Raw genomic sequence first — 16,249 nt, 5'->3', positions numbered from 1 at the left:
CTAACTCCCTTCCTCCGTATGGTATCGATCAGTAGTGATATATGTATTTCTGTAGTTTCTATGTGTAGCTTTATTATCTATTCCCGATTTTCTCTGTTAACTATCGCTCATTTCTCGATAGTGGGTCTGACTATCGAATACCCACCACCCGCTTTCAAATTCACGCTCAAATATTTCGGCTTTGCTATTTTCTCGAGATGACGGTTCCGGCTTCTCAAATTCTGATTACACACTGTTACATCGACCCAATCTATAGTGGATGGGTATGGTCACTTGGATTTTTGTTCAAGACACAAGCTACATGTACTGTTAATTCACTCTTAATTGTGTACCATCCTCTTACACTTTAGTACCATGTATTCTTAATTAGTGCCTCGAAGGTATTAATTATCCTAGAGAAAGGCGTCCAGACCGCCCTGGGCGGGCGTAGAAACACCAGCAGACTTCAATTCAAGCGGTTCCGACCCACGACAGGAGAGGCTCACCTCTCATCTTCTGCTAGATGAAGGTCTTTGTAGAAGACTAAACCTTCTTTTGAAGTTCTGAAACTTATTGGGGCTTTGGCTCGAAGTGGGTTTGTATACGAAGCTCAGCTTGTAGGAGGAGAGCTCGGAATTACTGAGTATATCCGAGAAGTTTAAATATACTTTCAGGCACAAAAGAACCTCTCCAAAACTTGGAAACGGTACTACGGAGCCTTTTTTCTTTTTTCTTTTTTTATAGTTTTAACCCCGGAATATCATACAGAAAGCAGGATGGAGAGGAATCCCCCACACCCTAGTGGCATAACTCTATTTGAAATGCCACGGTGGAGTTCGTAGAGTTTTTAGGTGCCACGGATTCTATACATCCTGCGACCTGGCAATTGCGTCTTACCTGTCTGTTCAAGGATCATTAATGTCACCTAGCATTGCGAACCTCTCGGATCGTCTTCTTAAAAATTTCTCTTGTATACCCTCTTTTACCTGATGTTCCCCCTTATCAGCTCAAAATGTTCTGAATTTGTGTTTAGGAGAACCGTACCGCTGCTCTGTATCCACAAGAACCTCTCCGTAATACGACTTGGACTCGTATCAGAATTGGGCCCTCATTTCTATACCTAGAGAGAGAAGACTGTTTCTTTAGCTTAAGATAAGTGAGAATATCCTTACTCATATATTAGTGTGTACAATGTTGACGTTTGCCTTATACAAAGATAATCTGACGGCATATGATAAGTCTACTAAAAGTTGCTGCCCGCCAGGCTGCTAGTTCAAATTGGAGTTATCCACACTCGTGGCCGTTTGTAACCTAGTTGATTTGATAACATTTCCTTTTTTGACCATGGGTGTAACTGCATCCAGAGCAATCAAATTCGCTCAGAACAGTAAGTTTAACTCCATGTCAAAAATCCTGGGACAAGCCCCCGTAGCAACTCGCGGTTGCGTTGTCCCATGATTTTTGAACGAGAACTATACATGCGATTCTGTACCTTGAAGATCTTTAGCTGCATTTGACCAACACAAGAGGTACGTCGTGTTCCATCGGGACGAGGACATTTATCCTTCTAAAGCAGATATATCGGTAGATTCGATACCTATCGCGCGTTTCTGTCGGCGGGATCCGAGCCCGGGGAAATAAGTATCGATCAGGCTTTTGGTTAGTACATATGTTGTCTTGATTCTAGAGTTTGGTACATTTTCTCCATTGGTAACCTAGATATTCAGCTCGGGGTTCAGTTGATAACACAGTCGGAAGATATTCAGCTCGGAGTTCAATTGCAAGTATCACCCATATTTAATTTATCCCATCTCAACCTGGCCGGGTACACAGGTTTAAAAGAGAAACATCTCACCCGCAATTTTTATACTCTCAAGAAAACCAAAAGCGCAACATACATGTATACACCCATTTATGGAATAATGGAGGGTCTCACCGCTGGTGAACCAGGGCACAATTTCATCTCTAAGTTGGTTTTAGTAGACCCCGGCCCATCAAGCGGCAGAGGATTTTCTAGCCACTAATGAGTGGGCGCAGTGCATGCGGTTCATAAGCTAGACCTTACGGCCAATGAACCCCTTATAAGAGTCTCACATTCGTAATATATAATGAGGACACTCTTTACCTACTCGCGGTCATCCTCTCAAGCAACCGACAACCCCTTCTCAATGCCGGCAAGACTTGACGAAGTGCGGGATCCTCTTTAGTAAAGACTTTTCTTTGGCTTCTTTTTGCCAAGAATCGTCGCTTCGATCCTATTCTTCTTCCATGACTCGGGTCATATAAAAATAAGAGACATTTCGCATGATGCGCCCAGCTAGCCATCATCAACCTCACTCATGGGCTCTCCTCTTCACTGATCAGGCTCACTACCTCTTGAGGTCCTTTCATACAGGGCCCCTCTTCTCCTTCTCTCTCACAACCCCCTATCGAGGGGGCCTGTCCTATACTCTCCGAAAGTCCCTATATGGGCACACGGCCAATGGCCACTAGTGTGATTTCTTTTTCTCTTTTTTTTTTTTTGTTCTATTTTTCGTTAAAATTGGGGGAGGATCTCTGTCATCTGCTCTGCAAGGGGATGTGTGGTTGGTGTCGGACCATAGTCACTATAACTGGGATTCTGGGTGGGAAGGGGAGAGGTTTTCACGGCATAGTCTATGACTGCATGCGAACGTTGTTCCTAGAATCAATGAAAATGATTTAAAAAAAAAAATTTACCTACTCGTGGTAGGGGTTATAATCAGTTCGGGATCATGGGATATCACTCGTGCGATTCTAGAACAAGTACTAATATGATTGGTTGATAATTTATTCGTGTATGCAGCCCGGAGGCTATGTCACTCGAACAGGTACTAATGGATTGATTGATTGATTAGTAATTGATTTATTGTTTGCAGTGGAGCCGGTACTGGTTCTTGGCTCTTACCCTACTTTACAGTTTAGTAGGGATTGGCGTAAGAGACCTTAATTAATTCATCTCAAACTTAGTACATCACAGCAACTAATACCAGCACAGTAACATATTACTAGGAAGGACGCAAAGTCTCCGCTCCCCGTGACCCCTAACTTTAGTCCTCCCCCATGATGCTAGAAAACGGCTTACACGTGACTCGGAGACTTTATATCTCTGCTAGTAGAGGTCCAGTCAGCATTTCTCAGACTTGCACTCTCGGGTACTCTGGAACTATCGACATTCGATCACTCTCGCAAAATTCATAAAGATCGACACATACGCATAATGGCTCAAAGAAGACAAAGATTTTAATATGAAGACTATTCATCAATTTATATTCTCTGTACAAAGATCTACCACATGCTAATATCAAGAGTGTCTATCCTCTTATTGATTTTCGGTAACTATACTGCATCCCTTAAAGGTTATGCATATAGTAAACGGGGTGAGGACAAAAGAAATATGTAGAATAAGTTGATAATGTGTGCAGAGATAAGATGAAAAGGGTATAGTATACTGAAGGGTATCATGATCAAGAAAGAAAAGAAAGGTGAGTGGGTATCAGAAAGGGTAAGAGAATGAAAATGGTGTTAGTCGTCATGAGGAAAGTTGGGTACAGGCCGAGGTTAATCGTATCCACCGCCAAAAAAAAGGAAGAAAAAGAAAAAAAAAGAGAAAAATCCCTCTTTCAAGAACATATACACGTTAGTTGGCCAACTTGATTAACAACTTGACGGTGTGGGCACCACGGAGGCCCGAGCCAACATTGGCACCAACGCCCCTCTCCCTCAAACGAGCCAGCATGTTGTCCCAGTCAGCGTTCTCTGGCCTAATTTCCAACTTTTCGCCCTGATTATCCTCTTCTTCCCAGCCTCTTCTCTTGACAATCAAGGTGATACCGACAATGTCATCGACGCTAGGAACTCCCATTCTGTTGATAATACCCTCATTGAGGATTCTGTCCCAGCTCTGGTAGTCGGGGTAGTAAAGACGCATCACTTCGTCAACCGCAGTATCCGGATAAAGGGCTCTGATTCCTCCCGAACGGCGCACACGGGCCTGAAAATTGATATTACTGGCGAGGGTTGCATTGTGCGATTCGTAATCCGGGTTAGTGATGGCAGGTATCAACACCACTGGAAGAGGGGTGAGCAGGTGCTGCGCGTAGGCCTCGGCTTCGGTGAGCACTCTTTTGGGTGGGGGAGTGACGGCGGCGGTAAACAAATCGGCTAGCGAACTGTTGCGCTTGTTTTGAGCTGGAGAAGAATTGGGGGGATCAATATCCATAGAGTCAGAGAACTCGCATTTGGGCATGTTTCTAGCACTGCGGCGTAGGGTGGGCTCTTGGGGGGCAGCAGCAGAGCCGTACTCGGGGCCGGCGTCGAGGCTTAGCGGGAAGGCATCCGCAGCAGAAGTAGCATTGAAGGTAGGCATGGTTTTCTTTGATGACGGAATCGGGAGAGAAATAAGCTTTTGGCAGCGGGATGAGGAGTGCGCTAGTTGATGAAGATGAACGGAAAGAGATAAGCGTGATGATGATAGATGAGTGACGGATGTGTGATGAATGGATGGTGATGAGTGGTGCAGGAGAACAAGCGTGGGATTTAGTGGTGATGCAGGGGATGGGTGAGGGAAGTGGGTGTGTGTGCTTGGTTGGGCTTTGGATGTCGTAGAGCGTGACTAGCGAGTTTATGCGCACTGTGCTGGTGGGAGAGGGGACGGCCTGTAATGCCTGTGCAGCTACTGCCTAGCTTACTGATGTGCTGCGTACGCACTCTGCCCTGCTACATGTGTTTATCTACGTCTTGCACGGGCTGGCTACATGTACCTGCCTGCCGCGTGTACACGCTTGAACATACTATTTTACATCAGGTCGTTGGTGCACACGCGTACAATTTGTCCATTATTCCCACCCATCCCGTGCCGAGCCTTTCCTCCGAGTGATGGCTCGAGTACGAGTGATGCGCCATGCTTCACCGCCTTCTCCCCTCCACAAAGGGGAAAAGAGCGACGTGAAACATAATCACGTCAAAATAAATAAATGCCGATGCAGGAACGCGGATGTGGATGTTGTGGATGCAGGTACCCCGCGGATCGGCGCGGTGCCAAGATGCGTGGTGGGGTGGGGTCGTTATGTGCTTGCGACAGTGCGCGCGGGCCGTGGCAATTGTTTTTCTTTCCACTTTGCGACGCTTTCTCTCTAAAGACCCGTTATGCCTTCTGTGCGCAGGTGTTGTGAAGGGGTATGTAGTACATGTAGGTAATGTATTTCATTAAGTGAATCTAGCTCAGTCATAGCCTCAACGGACTTATTTTACTATGTTGGATATTAATGACCTTTTTTTAGTCTACAGCTTGCGGTAAGGCTATTGCAGAAATATGGGAGGAGACCTATTGGCTTGCCCAGCCATAGAAACCCTGTTTTTAGACCCCTGTTTCTACAATAATCATACATCTCGCTGTATTTTATCATAATGGGCCTATCTAGGATGTGCATATAATGATTTTCAACAGGGATTTATCCTGGCCCTTGTTTGGGGGGAGGTCAACAATCGTTATGTTGTGGATAGTACTAATGATCACCGTGCTAGAAGGATTACACTAATGGTGAATCTACCACAGGGGGAAAAAAAAAGCTAAAATGGACTTTTCGACCGTAATTGGGGAGTCTCATAGAGATTAGATAGAAAAACTACCACTAAATATCGTACATCTATGCCACATTCAATCATGCCGTACGTATGTAAAATGCAAAACAACGCCCTATCCCATCATGCAAAAAGAAAAGTCCATCAATCATCATCATCACTCTAATATATCTACAGCCTAGTCTCGTACCCATTCCCTATGCGCGGCGAGCTACTCACCTATAGGAGGATTGGGTGCGAGCCTAACTACAACCCTACCATCATGGCTCCAATCACGATCGCCACAGCTAGTAAGGATACCCTTGCTCCTGCCCCTGCGCCATTGGCCGCGGGTAAACTGCCTCCTTGTTGCGTGTCGTTGACAACGCTGCTAGTATTTAGTCCCCTTCCGCCCTCCCCGCCTTGATACCAGCCAGTCGAATTCCCAGTGCTTTCGTTCACGAACGGTCGCCCACCTTCACCACCGCTCTGCCAGCCTGAGCCTGTCGAATTGGTAGAAGTCTCATTCTTTCCGCTTTGGCCACCAGTAGTGCTATTCCCCACTCCTACCTCCCCATCTACCCCTCGTCCGCCCTCGCCGCCTGACTGCCATCCAGGGCTACTCTTAACTTTCCACGCCTCCGGGAACGAGAACGGCCTGGTGTCCAGGCCGGGACACACCTGGCGCGGGTCTAACACGTTAGGCTTCTGGGCGCTGGTCTCGTGCAGGTAGATGCTTGTCTGCACGGCGCAGGAGCTGTTACAGAAGGTTGTGGTGATGTTGAGACTGCTCATGAGGGCGGGGTTGTAGAGGCGCATGAGGGATTTAGTTGTGGTGTTGTAGGTTGTGCAGAAAGGGTGGGTGGGGAGTGTCCTATGGGAGTCTGTTAGAGATGGAGTAGAGAGGGGGGAATAGAGGGAGGGAATTACAGGTCTGTTAGGCACGTGGCGAACCAGGCGGTTTCTAGCCATTGCGTTTTCGGGTTTAGGATCTTTTGTAGGGTGCTTGTGCCGCTGCCGGGTGAGCTGTAGGAGGAGGAGGCGGAGGTTGCGTTTATACACTCTCGAAGGATGTCACCCGTCCACTGCGTTAGGGCGTTGTAACATTCGGATGTGCAAGTGCTCGTCAGCAGCGTGGGTGCGAAGCGGATACTGACATCGGTGGTGTTGTCGATGAGGGATAGCAGGCCGGGGCTGCATTGTAGTGGGCGGGTGTAGGTTGTTGAGCAGGTGCTATTTGGTGGGATAGTGTTGTCCGCTGGGAAGATGAATTCGGCGGATGTGAGGAGGGGGAGAAGGAGGAAAGGAAGGAGGTGGTGGTGGGGGGAGAGTTTTAACATCTCGAGGCGGGTAAATTAAGAGAGGGCGTCGAGCTGGCTGTACAAGTGCAATACGGTGAGTGACGTTTTATGTCCCAGCTCAGGTAAAGTGGTAGGAATTGAGTTTTCCGAATTCTGTACTTTAAAAAATAAAGTTTAGAGTTTACAATTAAATTCAATGATTATATAGTACAACGAAGGAGGGATGTGACATCTTTATATGCGCAATGCACAACCACGATCACACCAGAGTATTCTGCTCCTTCGGTGGCTATGCTGTGCGTTTGCAAAATTCAATCTGCGATTATGTCTCTCCACAGGAACCCAACAACACGCGCCGCATAAAAAACGTTCAAGATACAGATACATACATGTACCTACATGTATCTAGCACTAACTAGCCTTATCCAAATAACAGCGGTTCTATGAGTCAAATCCGAAGCGACGTCCACTACGGGCCCAATTAATCCCGGTAATTGACCCCATAGGGGAAGGTCTCAAAGGATTGAGTCATGCTTTACCCTGGAAAGGGATAAATGGCTTTTTTTCCTACTCTTTTTTTCTACCACCAGTGTACGAAAACGGTCTTCGAGGGGCAGGAAGCTGCTGAATAAGGGTTTTCGTGATCCGTAAGACAGGTGCATATAGGTCCACTTTATCGAAACTGTGTTTCTGGGAATTTGAAATACTGAGGTGGCAAGGATGCTAGACCGCATCGAAGTGAATCTGTTGCAGTACTTCGGTGTATCCGATGGCTGGGGCTGGTTTTTTTTTCTTGTGGGCTGTGAAGTTGAAATAAGCGCCTGACGCCAGCAATTGGTGCACGGACGCTAGTGCTAGATCTGATAGGGGAGTACCGGAATCAACCTTAATCTTAGTTCAAATGCCAAGCTAGGTATGTCATCAATGGAATTTGACAGCTAGCAATGTTTACACAGTACATGTATTTCTATTACTTTCTGGTTCCTTTCAATTACACCCTCCATCGTTTTATCGTATTCTTTCCCAGCCCGTCATTCCTCAGTTCCCCCTCTCCCTCCTTACCCCGTCTATGTCACAATGCCTCGCCCCGTTTGCATCTATCCCTTGCTGATTCTAAGAGGCAGTTCTGGGATTGTTTCCCCGCCAGTCCTACTGAAACTGGTTGAATCATATAAACATGCGTGTATGTCACTTTCGCCGGGAGGTGATAGCACCATTGCTTCAATTTTCCTGAATGCATTATTCCGATATACTAATTGAGCAAGTAGACCTTTCTCTGATGAACAAACGATGGTTGAACCGATTAGTCTATGGAGCCTTTCAGTTCATCTCCTATAAATGACATGTGCTTTTCTACATATGCCTTCTTGATTACTCATCTTCTTCATTCCCAAAGCGCGCGGGACGACAACCAGCAAGAGGGTATACAAAGGGAATCAAATTATACCGTTTTTCAGATTCATATGGTCCCTGGGATAGATAAGGCAACGGGGGAAGAGAATCGGGAGGAAAGAAATCAAAGAAGACCACTAAGCATAACGCATTACGCAATCATCCGGATAATAAAGAATCACTCTACATAATCCGGTCGCCTCTATAAGTATAAAGAGGGCCTAGGTCCCCGCTCATATTGAAGGGAGTCATTTCATGACAATTAATGAGTTAAACCAAAAAAAAAAAAAAAAAAAGGCCACGATCACTCGGTCCATTACCACGGTACAACAGGAACAGGCCGTGTTTGGACAAAGGTCTGCGTAACCACAGAATCAGATCAGGCAACAATAAATAAACAACTGTTTTTTGTAATTGATTACTACACTAGTTAGTTGATGCCCGACCAATACCCAATTAGGTTACCAGTATCGATTAAGGCAATCAAGGCGATACAACGGTTTTGTTTCAAATCTGTCCGGGGTTATTTGACCTACCTTGGCGCAGCTAAGTTAGTATTTCAGCTCAAAATTCGGTTTAAAGTACAAAATATTTCATTGGTTCACAGAAGCTCTACTTGCACTAAACCCCCTGAAAACTACATGTACTAAACTAGAAACCTACTTTAGGTATTTGTTTCTTAAACATTCATACTTATGAATAATACCTCGCAGCATCAATACTCGAAGACGATACGCGTCTGAAAGTTGCTCAGCACCTATTCCTACAAGATCACTGCCTAGGTACGTCCGGATGTGCTACTACATCCGGTACGAGCGGCTGAAGTTGTACTCTAGGTGCTCTAGTTTTGGAGGCTTTGCAGCTTTAAACTAATGCAGGCACAAAAACTTTTGGGCTTTGAAGAATTTCTTGCCACAGAATACACCTGACGACGAATCATTCAACTTTGATAAAGCCTATGTGCCTCTTGGAGTACCAGAGTACTACTCTACATGTAGGTACATATGCGTGCCATGTTGTCACTCGAGTGCGCAGGTATGTATCCTTGTCAATTTACGTAACGGGTCTAGTTCCTTAGCAAGGAAACTGGTTTACCAATATCTATTGATTCCATGAACCAGGTAGACATGTCTCACGGGCCATTTCGGAATATGACAGATTTGTGAATGGACCTGACAAATTCGCGAATAGACTTCTAGGCTTATACGCCTGTGGCTGGACCAGTCTATTCGCGAACAGCCTAGGAAAATCGTTGTTTTAGTACGATAAATAGTTCAATAGAGTCTTTTATCCACACTCACTCGAAGGTTCAAAGATGGATATCGAGGCAAAACGACCGGGGGCTGTATGCACAAGCCAAATGGAGGAAAGAATATGCAGTAGTTTAATCTGGAAGAACCAATAAACTGACGGGACTCATTCTTCTCTCAGCGTAATCCAGAGAAATTAGACAGATCATATTTCCTCAATTCACTAAAATCAAGGGTTAGGTCTTTTCATGCAAAGATCTTGGTCATTTTGACTCGATACCCATCTTTCAACCTTCGAGTGAGTGTGGATAAAAGACTCTGATATCGCTGACAACTAGTAATGATTTATACAGTATCAACCCTCAACAACCTCTAGGGGGCACCAGCGACCCTAAAGACCGAATTTACAACAATAATCAGCACCCTCAAGAACTTTGGCGATGTTAAGAGGCATCAATAGTTGGCGCCTGATCTGCCGCATCCTGAGCTTCGGCGACCTCTACAAGCCCTTTTTAGCAATAGGACCCTATGATCTCCAGTAGAACCGGATCATTCGTGAGCTAATTTCAAGGCTTAATTTCACTCCCATTTATCCAGTTCATTCGATAATGGACCGATCCGATTGTTCGGGGCCATTCAAGGATTTGGCGATTTCGCGAGTGGACCCGGGCCCTCCGCGAATGGCCCATGGTCCCCAGTCCATCAGCGAATGACCTGGAAAAACCATAGAAAAATACAGTTTACTAAAAAATACCAGCCACCAACCAAAGACACAAGTTTTACTATAGAGACTCTCCGTGGTACCAAAAATATGGGCAACTTCGCTTAGCAAATTAGAAAAAAAATTCAGCATTTAATCTTTATGGGCTTTGTAAGGCCTGGGTTGGTTTTTTGGGTTGTACTTCGCATTTTATTTAGGGTTGTCTATACCATGTTTTAGCTACCGGAAACCATATTATTTTAGGGCCATTCGCGAAATCGTCAAATCCTTAAATAACCCCGAACAGTTACGTATTTTATTTAGCCTTTTCTAACCCATGACTTGTTACATACAGTGAACTTGAGATATCCAAAGAGAGAAGATGGGAGATATCTGATATGCCCAAATTCCCAACTAAAGGGCTTTCATTTCTCAGAAGCCCCACCAGGAAGAATACGAGAAGATCTTTTCAAATGCGAGTGCAAAGGGAGCTCGAAACTCAAATCCTCAGGGTGTCATACAAAACAATTGAAGGAATATTCCTGTATGCATCACTAGGATAAGAATCACGTCTGCTGCTATAAAGGAGTATTCACTAACAAATCTTCAAAGGCAGTCCAAGGACTTTTCCCAATCGCACTATCAAATAAGCACCCCTCTACGTGGTGAATATTGGTGGCTTTACAAACTCAAACAAAGGGAGGAGTCCAAAAGAATCTTTTCCTGAAAGCCAAGGGAATCGAAAGTACTATACTCCCGTTTTCATCCTATATTATAACGATTACGAACCGGTGTCATTATCTAACCGCTATATAGAACGGCCCCAATTCACTGAGACTATCGCGTCAATGCTTAGGACAAATGTCGCAAGGAATATTCTTAGTGGAATAACAATACCTTTCGATCTTGCTAGGAGGGCAAGAAAACATCCGATGACTATGACGATGATGACCGGCTTCACATCGCATGGTTTTATGAGTAGAGTCTCTCGGTTTCTCGTTCACTAGGCTAAAAACCATGATTTTACTAGTACTCAGCGCAGCGGGAGAAGAATAAGTAAAATTGATGCAAAGGTCCACGTAGGTGAACTACCGGGGAAAGAGCGGATCGAGCTCTCAAACCCGATGAAAGACCCCAAGAAAAAAATTCTCATGAGGACAGGGTTGAGGATTACTTCGCGGAGTCCCCTAGCCCCTCATGGTATCGGGTAGCCATGTTTGAAAGTTTAAACGTACACAGCTCCATCGAAGATAATGATCCTGGGGATGCACATTTCTTTCTAGCTTAATCATTTCAACGCCTCTGTAGATCGAACTCAAGGAATTGAGTCACCCAAAAGACCCTGACCATGTGTATTGCAATTGGGGTGTCGGAGAACGTAAGGATATTTCTTATGGTTTATTAGTTTAAATTGCTAATTTCAACTATTTCTTCTAGTTGGTGGGGACAATACAGAAATGCATAAAAAATTCAATCAATACTCAGATAAAAAAGAATTCAAGCCTAACGAACTCAGTTTTAATATTTCGAAGTTTGTCCTCGCAAAAGGCGAGCAATGGATAGTCCACGGCCAGTCAACTGCTCTCTGAACTTTATTTTTCCCCCTTGGAGTTCAGGTTCGCGCTCAATTTGTACCGGTTATCAAGGAACACTGCCTATTTACTCGCCACAGAGTCACAGAAAGATATGAGTGGAATTTGGGGGAAATATGAACCATTTTCTACTATGACAGGTCGGTCTGCAACTGAATTTGCTCTTCCAAAGCTAGCTACTCAAACAAAAGAAAACCCACAATTTCTGATGTAATGCAAGATATTCCTAAGGGTGACTTGAACTGAGACTGACAGCATCTAAGGAGGGTCAAAAACGCTATATTCGACAAAGTTTCAATAAGAAGTCAAGACCAAGGGTCTTTGAACCGACATGATTTTCATCCTAGTCAAAATTTCCGTAATTGCTGGCTTGTTAGGAAAAGCGGAAATCCAAAAGCACCGTTAAGACCCACATTCAGAAGTATGAGACAAGATATCTACTATAATATATACTGTGAGTTTTTTTTTATCTCTGCCTCCTGTCTAGTTTGTGTTGAAATTTTGACTTGAAATCGCACAGTGTCCTCAAAGGATGCCTTGAGCTCAAGATCAGTACTTAGGAATTTTAATTATGAAACTTTATGGAGCTGCATGAGCTTCTTCTTAGGGGAATGAAAAATTTAAAATATTATGGCGCTGGATTTATCCTCGAGAGTTCTACAGCGTTGGATTATCTTCCCTTATTAACATTTATGGCTTTTAAAATTGAAATTTGCTTCAGACTCTGGTATGGTCCTAACTGATTTGGCCGGAATTGCCGATGAAAATTATTTAACGTTTTAAGTTAGACTTCAATAGCTTCGTAAAGGGTATGCAATTTTTTTTGAGCGCTTTAGGGTTGGCAAGTGAATACGAGACTCTCCCGCCTTATATGCCGCCAGAGAACTACTATACAACTCACAGGCCTAGTATTAATATTCATTCGTATATCGAACAAAGGCTCCTCCTTCAAAATCCGAACCACCTGACATTTTAAAAGAAAGAACTTCCTCTTTGTCGGTGGGGCTAACACCTCCAAGTCCAGAGCTAAAAGTAACGGAACTCCAAGTTAACCCACAAATGCAGACATTAAATAATCGTAGTAGTATGTTTGTATTATATACCACACTCGGGGAAATCCCCACCTCGTTACTATCTGCCAGGATATCAACCACATGCCGAGAGGTCAGATCATAATTGGCAACATTCAGGTGTGCCAGGGGATTTCGTTATGCCAGACGTTGACCACTTTGTCGAAAATTCCCCAATTCTTCAAGACAGTAGCCCAACTATTAGCAACGACTCACATATTGGCCAAGGATGGAATACGGAAACCAACTACCCCAATTATAGTCATGGGCTGCACCTAGAACGGGCTTGGACACCTAGAAATAACAGCCCCAAGGACATGCCCCACTCCAAAGAGCTAGACCATTATCAGTATTTTCCGATAATCCTCATAATAATCACTTAATGCAGAATACACCAATATATACACAAGCTCCTGTGTCATACTCTCCTCAATAACATCAATGGTAATAAGACCCCAACCTCCACCATAATTATAACAACGGACCGAAACGCTGTATCGTGATATCAGACTATGTGGGATCCCCCAGAATAACGAATTGTTGTTGCGGGCGGGGCAAATCTATAATGTCGTCCCGCAGCCGGATGGGTCACCATGTAAGGGAATCTGCCCATATGTTACTAACTGCACTTTCCCATGGGAGATATATTGACTAGTTACTTTGATTTAGGGGTTTGGATAGACGGCAGCCCACATGAGCCATCAGACTATATCCCAAAAAATAGCTTGATGGAATATTAATATTATGTAGGCTCATATCATGAGCGCCATTGATGAGGTCTAGTAAGATAATTTCAGGGTTTGTGAACATGTATTTTACCATGTAAATAATGTTAGCTTTCTTTGTTCTTGCAATACCTGCATTTTGATATGCTCCCATTCACGTAACATGTATAAGTACTACACGCACCTACTTACACATATATAGAGTGTAAGACAGGAATTATGAGCACGAACAGCAGCTACATGTGGGTATTCCATTAGGATAGGACGGTTCTAGATCAGAAATCAGGAGAAACCATACCGTAGGTACTTGTATGTCAGTCAGTATTACAACCCATGTATGCCACGTTTTAAGATGTCTTAGCCTTCCACTAGAACCCAGTGCCGAGCCGGACTGCTGCCATCCGTAATCCCTGCAGCAGAGTTCGGCCCGTGCTCGTTCGTTACACCCGGACACAACCTCCCCAGACTTTCGGCTAGCATTCTTTAGTGTGACTGGCGATAATTAACCGAAACTCGCTGTGGCTGAAACTCGTATTTCTCGGCATCCATTGGCATGTGCGGGGGTGGGGAGCTCGGTAAGGCCTACGTAGACACTAGGCAGCTAATTAATGTAAAACAGGAGTCGTGTAGGCGGGGTTCACTCTCGGGATTCGGGCCAAAGTATTATTGGGAATTCCGCTTCCACTGACACTGGCCCCTAGGCCCGAACAACACCTTTGTTCTATCATACAATATCGTACTATATGGGTCTGGGGGGTCGTTCATGACTAAGTAACCTCCACTTTCCATCCCATCTGTGAGCTAAAGCACCTATCATAAACTCTGACCCGAGACTAGGATTAGGGGATGACTTTTTTCTAGGACTGTTTCATGGAGTCTGATCGGGGCTAGGATTGGGGGTTATTATCACCGTCACTTGAGCATTCGTATTCCTCGGCTTACAATTGCGAACTCATGACCACCGATTGTAGCCTTGGTCGGTTGGGAAAGAGCGAAGCGGAGTAACACACTCGTAAAACCAATAGAACAATAACTGCATGTACATACGTACATATACTTACTTGCAATCGCTCAATCCTGATCGATCATGAAATAAAGTTTAGCGCACATGTTAAATCATGTTTTCTGAGGTAAAAAAGTAACGGCGTTTACATGACTCGTTACTAATGTAAAGTCATTAATACAGGTCTTTGGTACGAGAAAGAAACGAAGATATAGATTTCAGCCTTGTATTATGTGCTCCGGCTGCTGTTCCTTCTTTACCGAAAAGTAGTAATCCCGAGTGATATCTGGTGATTCACTCGATCACCTGCCATTAAACTAATTATCTAACAGTCGGTGGTATCAAACCACAAATATCTGCTCATACATGCTCATTCATCTTTCTGCTCAGGCTAGAATCTACAAATACATTCCTCTCACTCACTAACTTCTCGTATGATGATAAGCTAAGCTGGTGATAAGATTCGGCCATAGGGCAATATGACGGATCTTCCCCTTTGGCATCCGGTAAATAATTAACGCTGCTATAGCAGAGACTCTACATCAACGGAAAAACTTAATCTCGTTCCTTGGACAAGGGTTGCCAGAAAATGAAGCATAATCTTCCTCTTGGGCCCGGTTCTCCATGGATGCATGCATGAATGCTTGGTGAGAGAGGGACCGGGATATTGGCACCACTATATTTGGTAATAAATTCCCGTGTTTATCTTCCGGGCAACGGTTCGGTCCGGTAAAGCCTTTCAATTGTGTTTTCTAACGCTCAGTGGCGAATCTAATGGTCTGAGTACGCGCTGTCGATCTGTAGTGCGTATGCAGCGTAGAGCAGTAAGGCATTAAGAAAATGTAGAAATCGGATGTGAATGTAGCTCGTTATGTGTTAAGAAGTACCTGGAGTAAGCAGCTTGCCTTCTCGTAGTTTGCCCAATGATCATGATATACCATATGACTTTGAATACATATGTATTTAAGGCACTCTAAAGACGTTGGCAGTGCGGGACTCTAGAATATCTAAATGTTTGGAATTATGAGTATGTAGTTACGTACTGGGATAAAAGTATACATACTTGTAGTTGAGAGATTTGGTTATAGACTTAAAGCTAGCGATAGAGTAGCGTGATGTGGTTTATAACGTGCCTGCATCTGATCAACGAGATAAGATCTCTGACTAAGTTGACAGCTGTTGCAAGGATCCTATCGGAGCAACAACAACCACTTCCGAAACCCCAGCACACTTCTTCATTTGCTTTGCTTTGGACTCCGCAACCCACGCATACGGTCCCTTAAATTACAAGGATTAAGCATCAATTGAAAGGTTTTCGTTGCCCCGTTATACAGGATTAATATCCGCTTCATTAACATCAGACGCGCCTCCATTGAATTTCCAGTGGGGCTTTGACGGTACGTGCTGTATAGCTCATATGATGGAGCGTACATAGCTTACATCGCTACCTAGAAGCTAATGTCTCCTATATTCGCATCCAACTCGTGTGCTCTGGTTATGTGCTCAACGGGTAATATTCTTGTCGAGGAGTAGCTGGAGCTGGGCTCCGAATTTCCCTCCCACGATTGCTTCTTCAATGGCGCTATTGATCCTTTGCGCCGCGCGGATTTTTTTTGGAGAAGAAGCAATCTATAGTGGAATGGAGTATATACATATG

General features: G+C 44.4%; 2 protein-coding genes across 2 annotated transcripts; both read right to left on the bottom strand.

The window, feature by feature from the left end:
* Positions 1-3,637: 3,637 nt before the first annotated feature.
* On the bottom strand, positions 3,638-4,366 carry LAJ45_05307 (uncharacterized protein; the record flags this gene model as incomplete). Its single annotated transcript, XM_046114878.1, has 1 exon — positions 3,638-4,366. The coding sequence occupies one exon, from the start codon at positions 4,364-4,366 to the stop codon at positions 3,638-3,640; it is 729 nt and encodes a 242-aa protein (XP_045971915.1).
* Positions 4,367-5,826: 1,460 nt separating this feature from the next.
* On the bottom strand, positions 5,827-6,899 carry LAJ45_05306 (uncharacterized protein; the record flags this gene model as incomplete). The annotated part of the gene is made up of 2 exons (XM_046114877.1): positions 5,827-6,433; positions 6,490-6,899. 2 exons carry the CDS (start codon positions 6,897-6,899, stop codon positions 5,827-5,829), a joined length of 1,017 nt encoding a protein of 338 aa, XP_045971914.1.
* Between the last annotated feature and the right edge of the window lie 9,350 nt (positions 6,900-16,249).

Source organism: Morchella importuna (genome assembly GCF_003444635.1).
Source record: "Morchella importuna strain M04M26 chromosome Unknown Morimp01GS014, whole genome shotgun sequence".
NCBI lineage: Eukaryota > Fungi > Ascomycota > Pezizomycetes > Pezizales > Morchellaceae > Morchella > Morchella importuna.
This window is presented reverse-complemented; position numbering and strand designations above follow the sequence as displayed.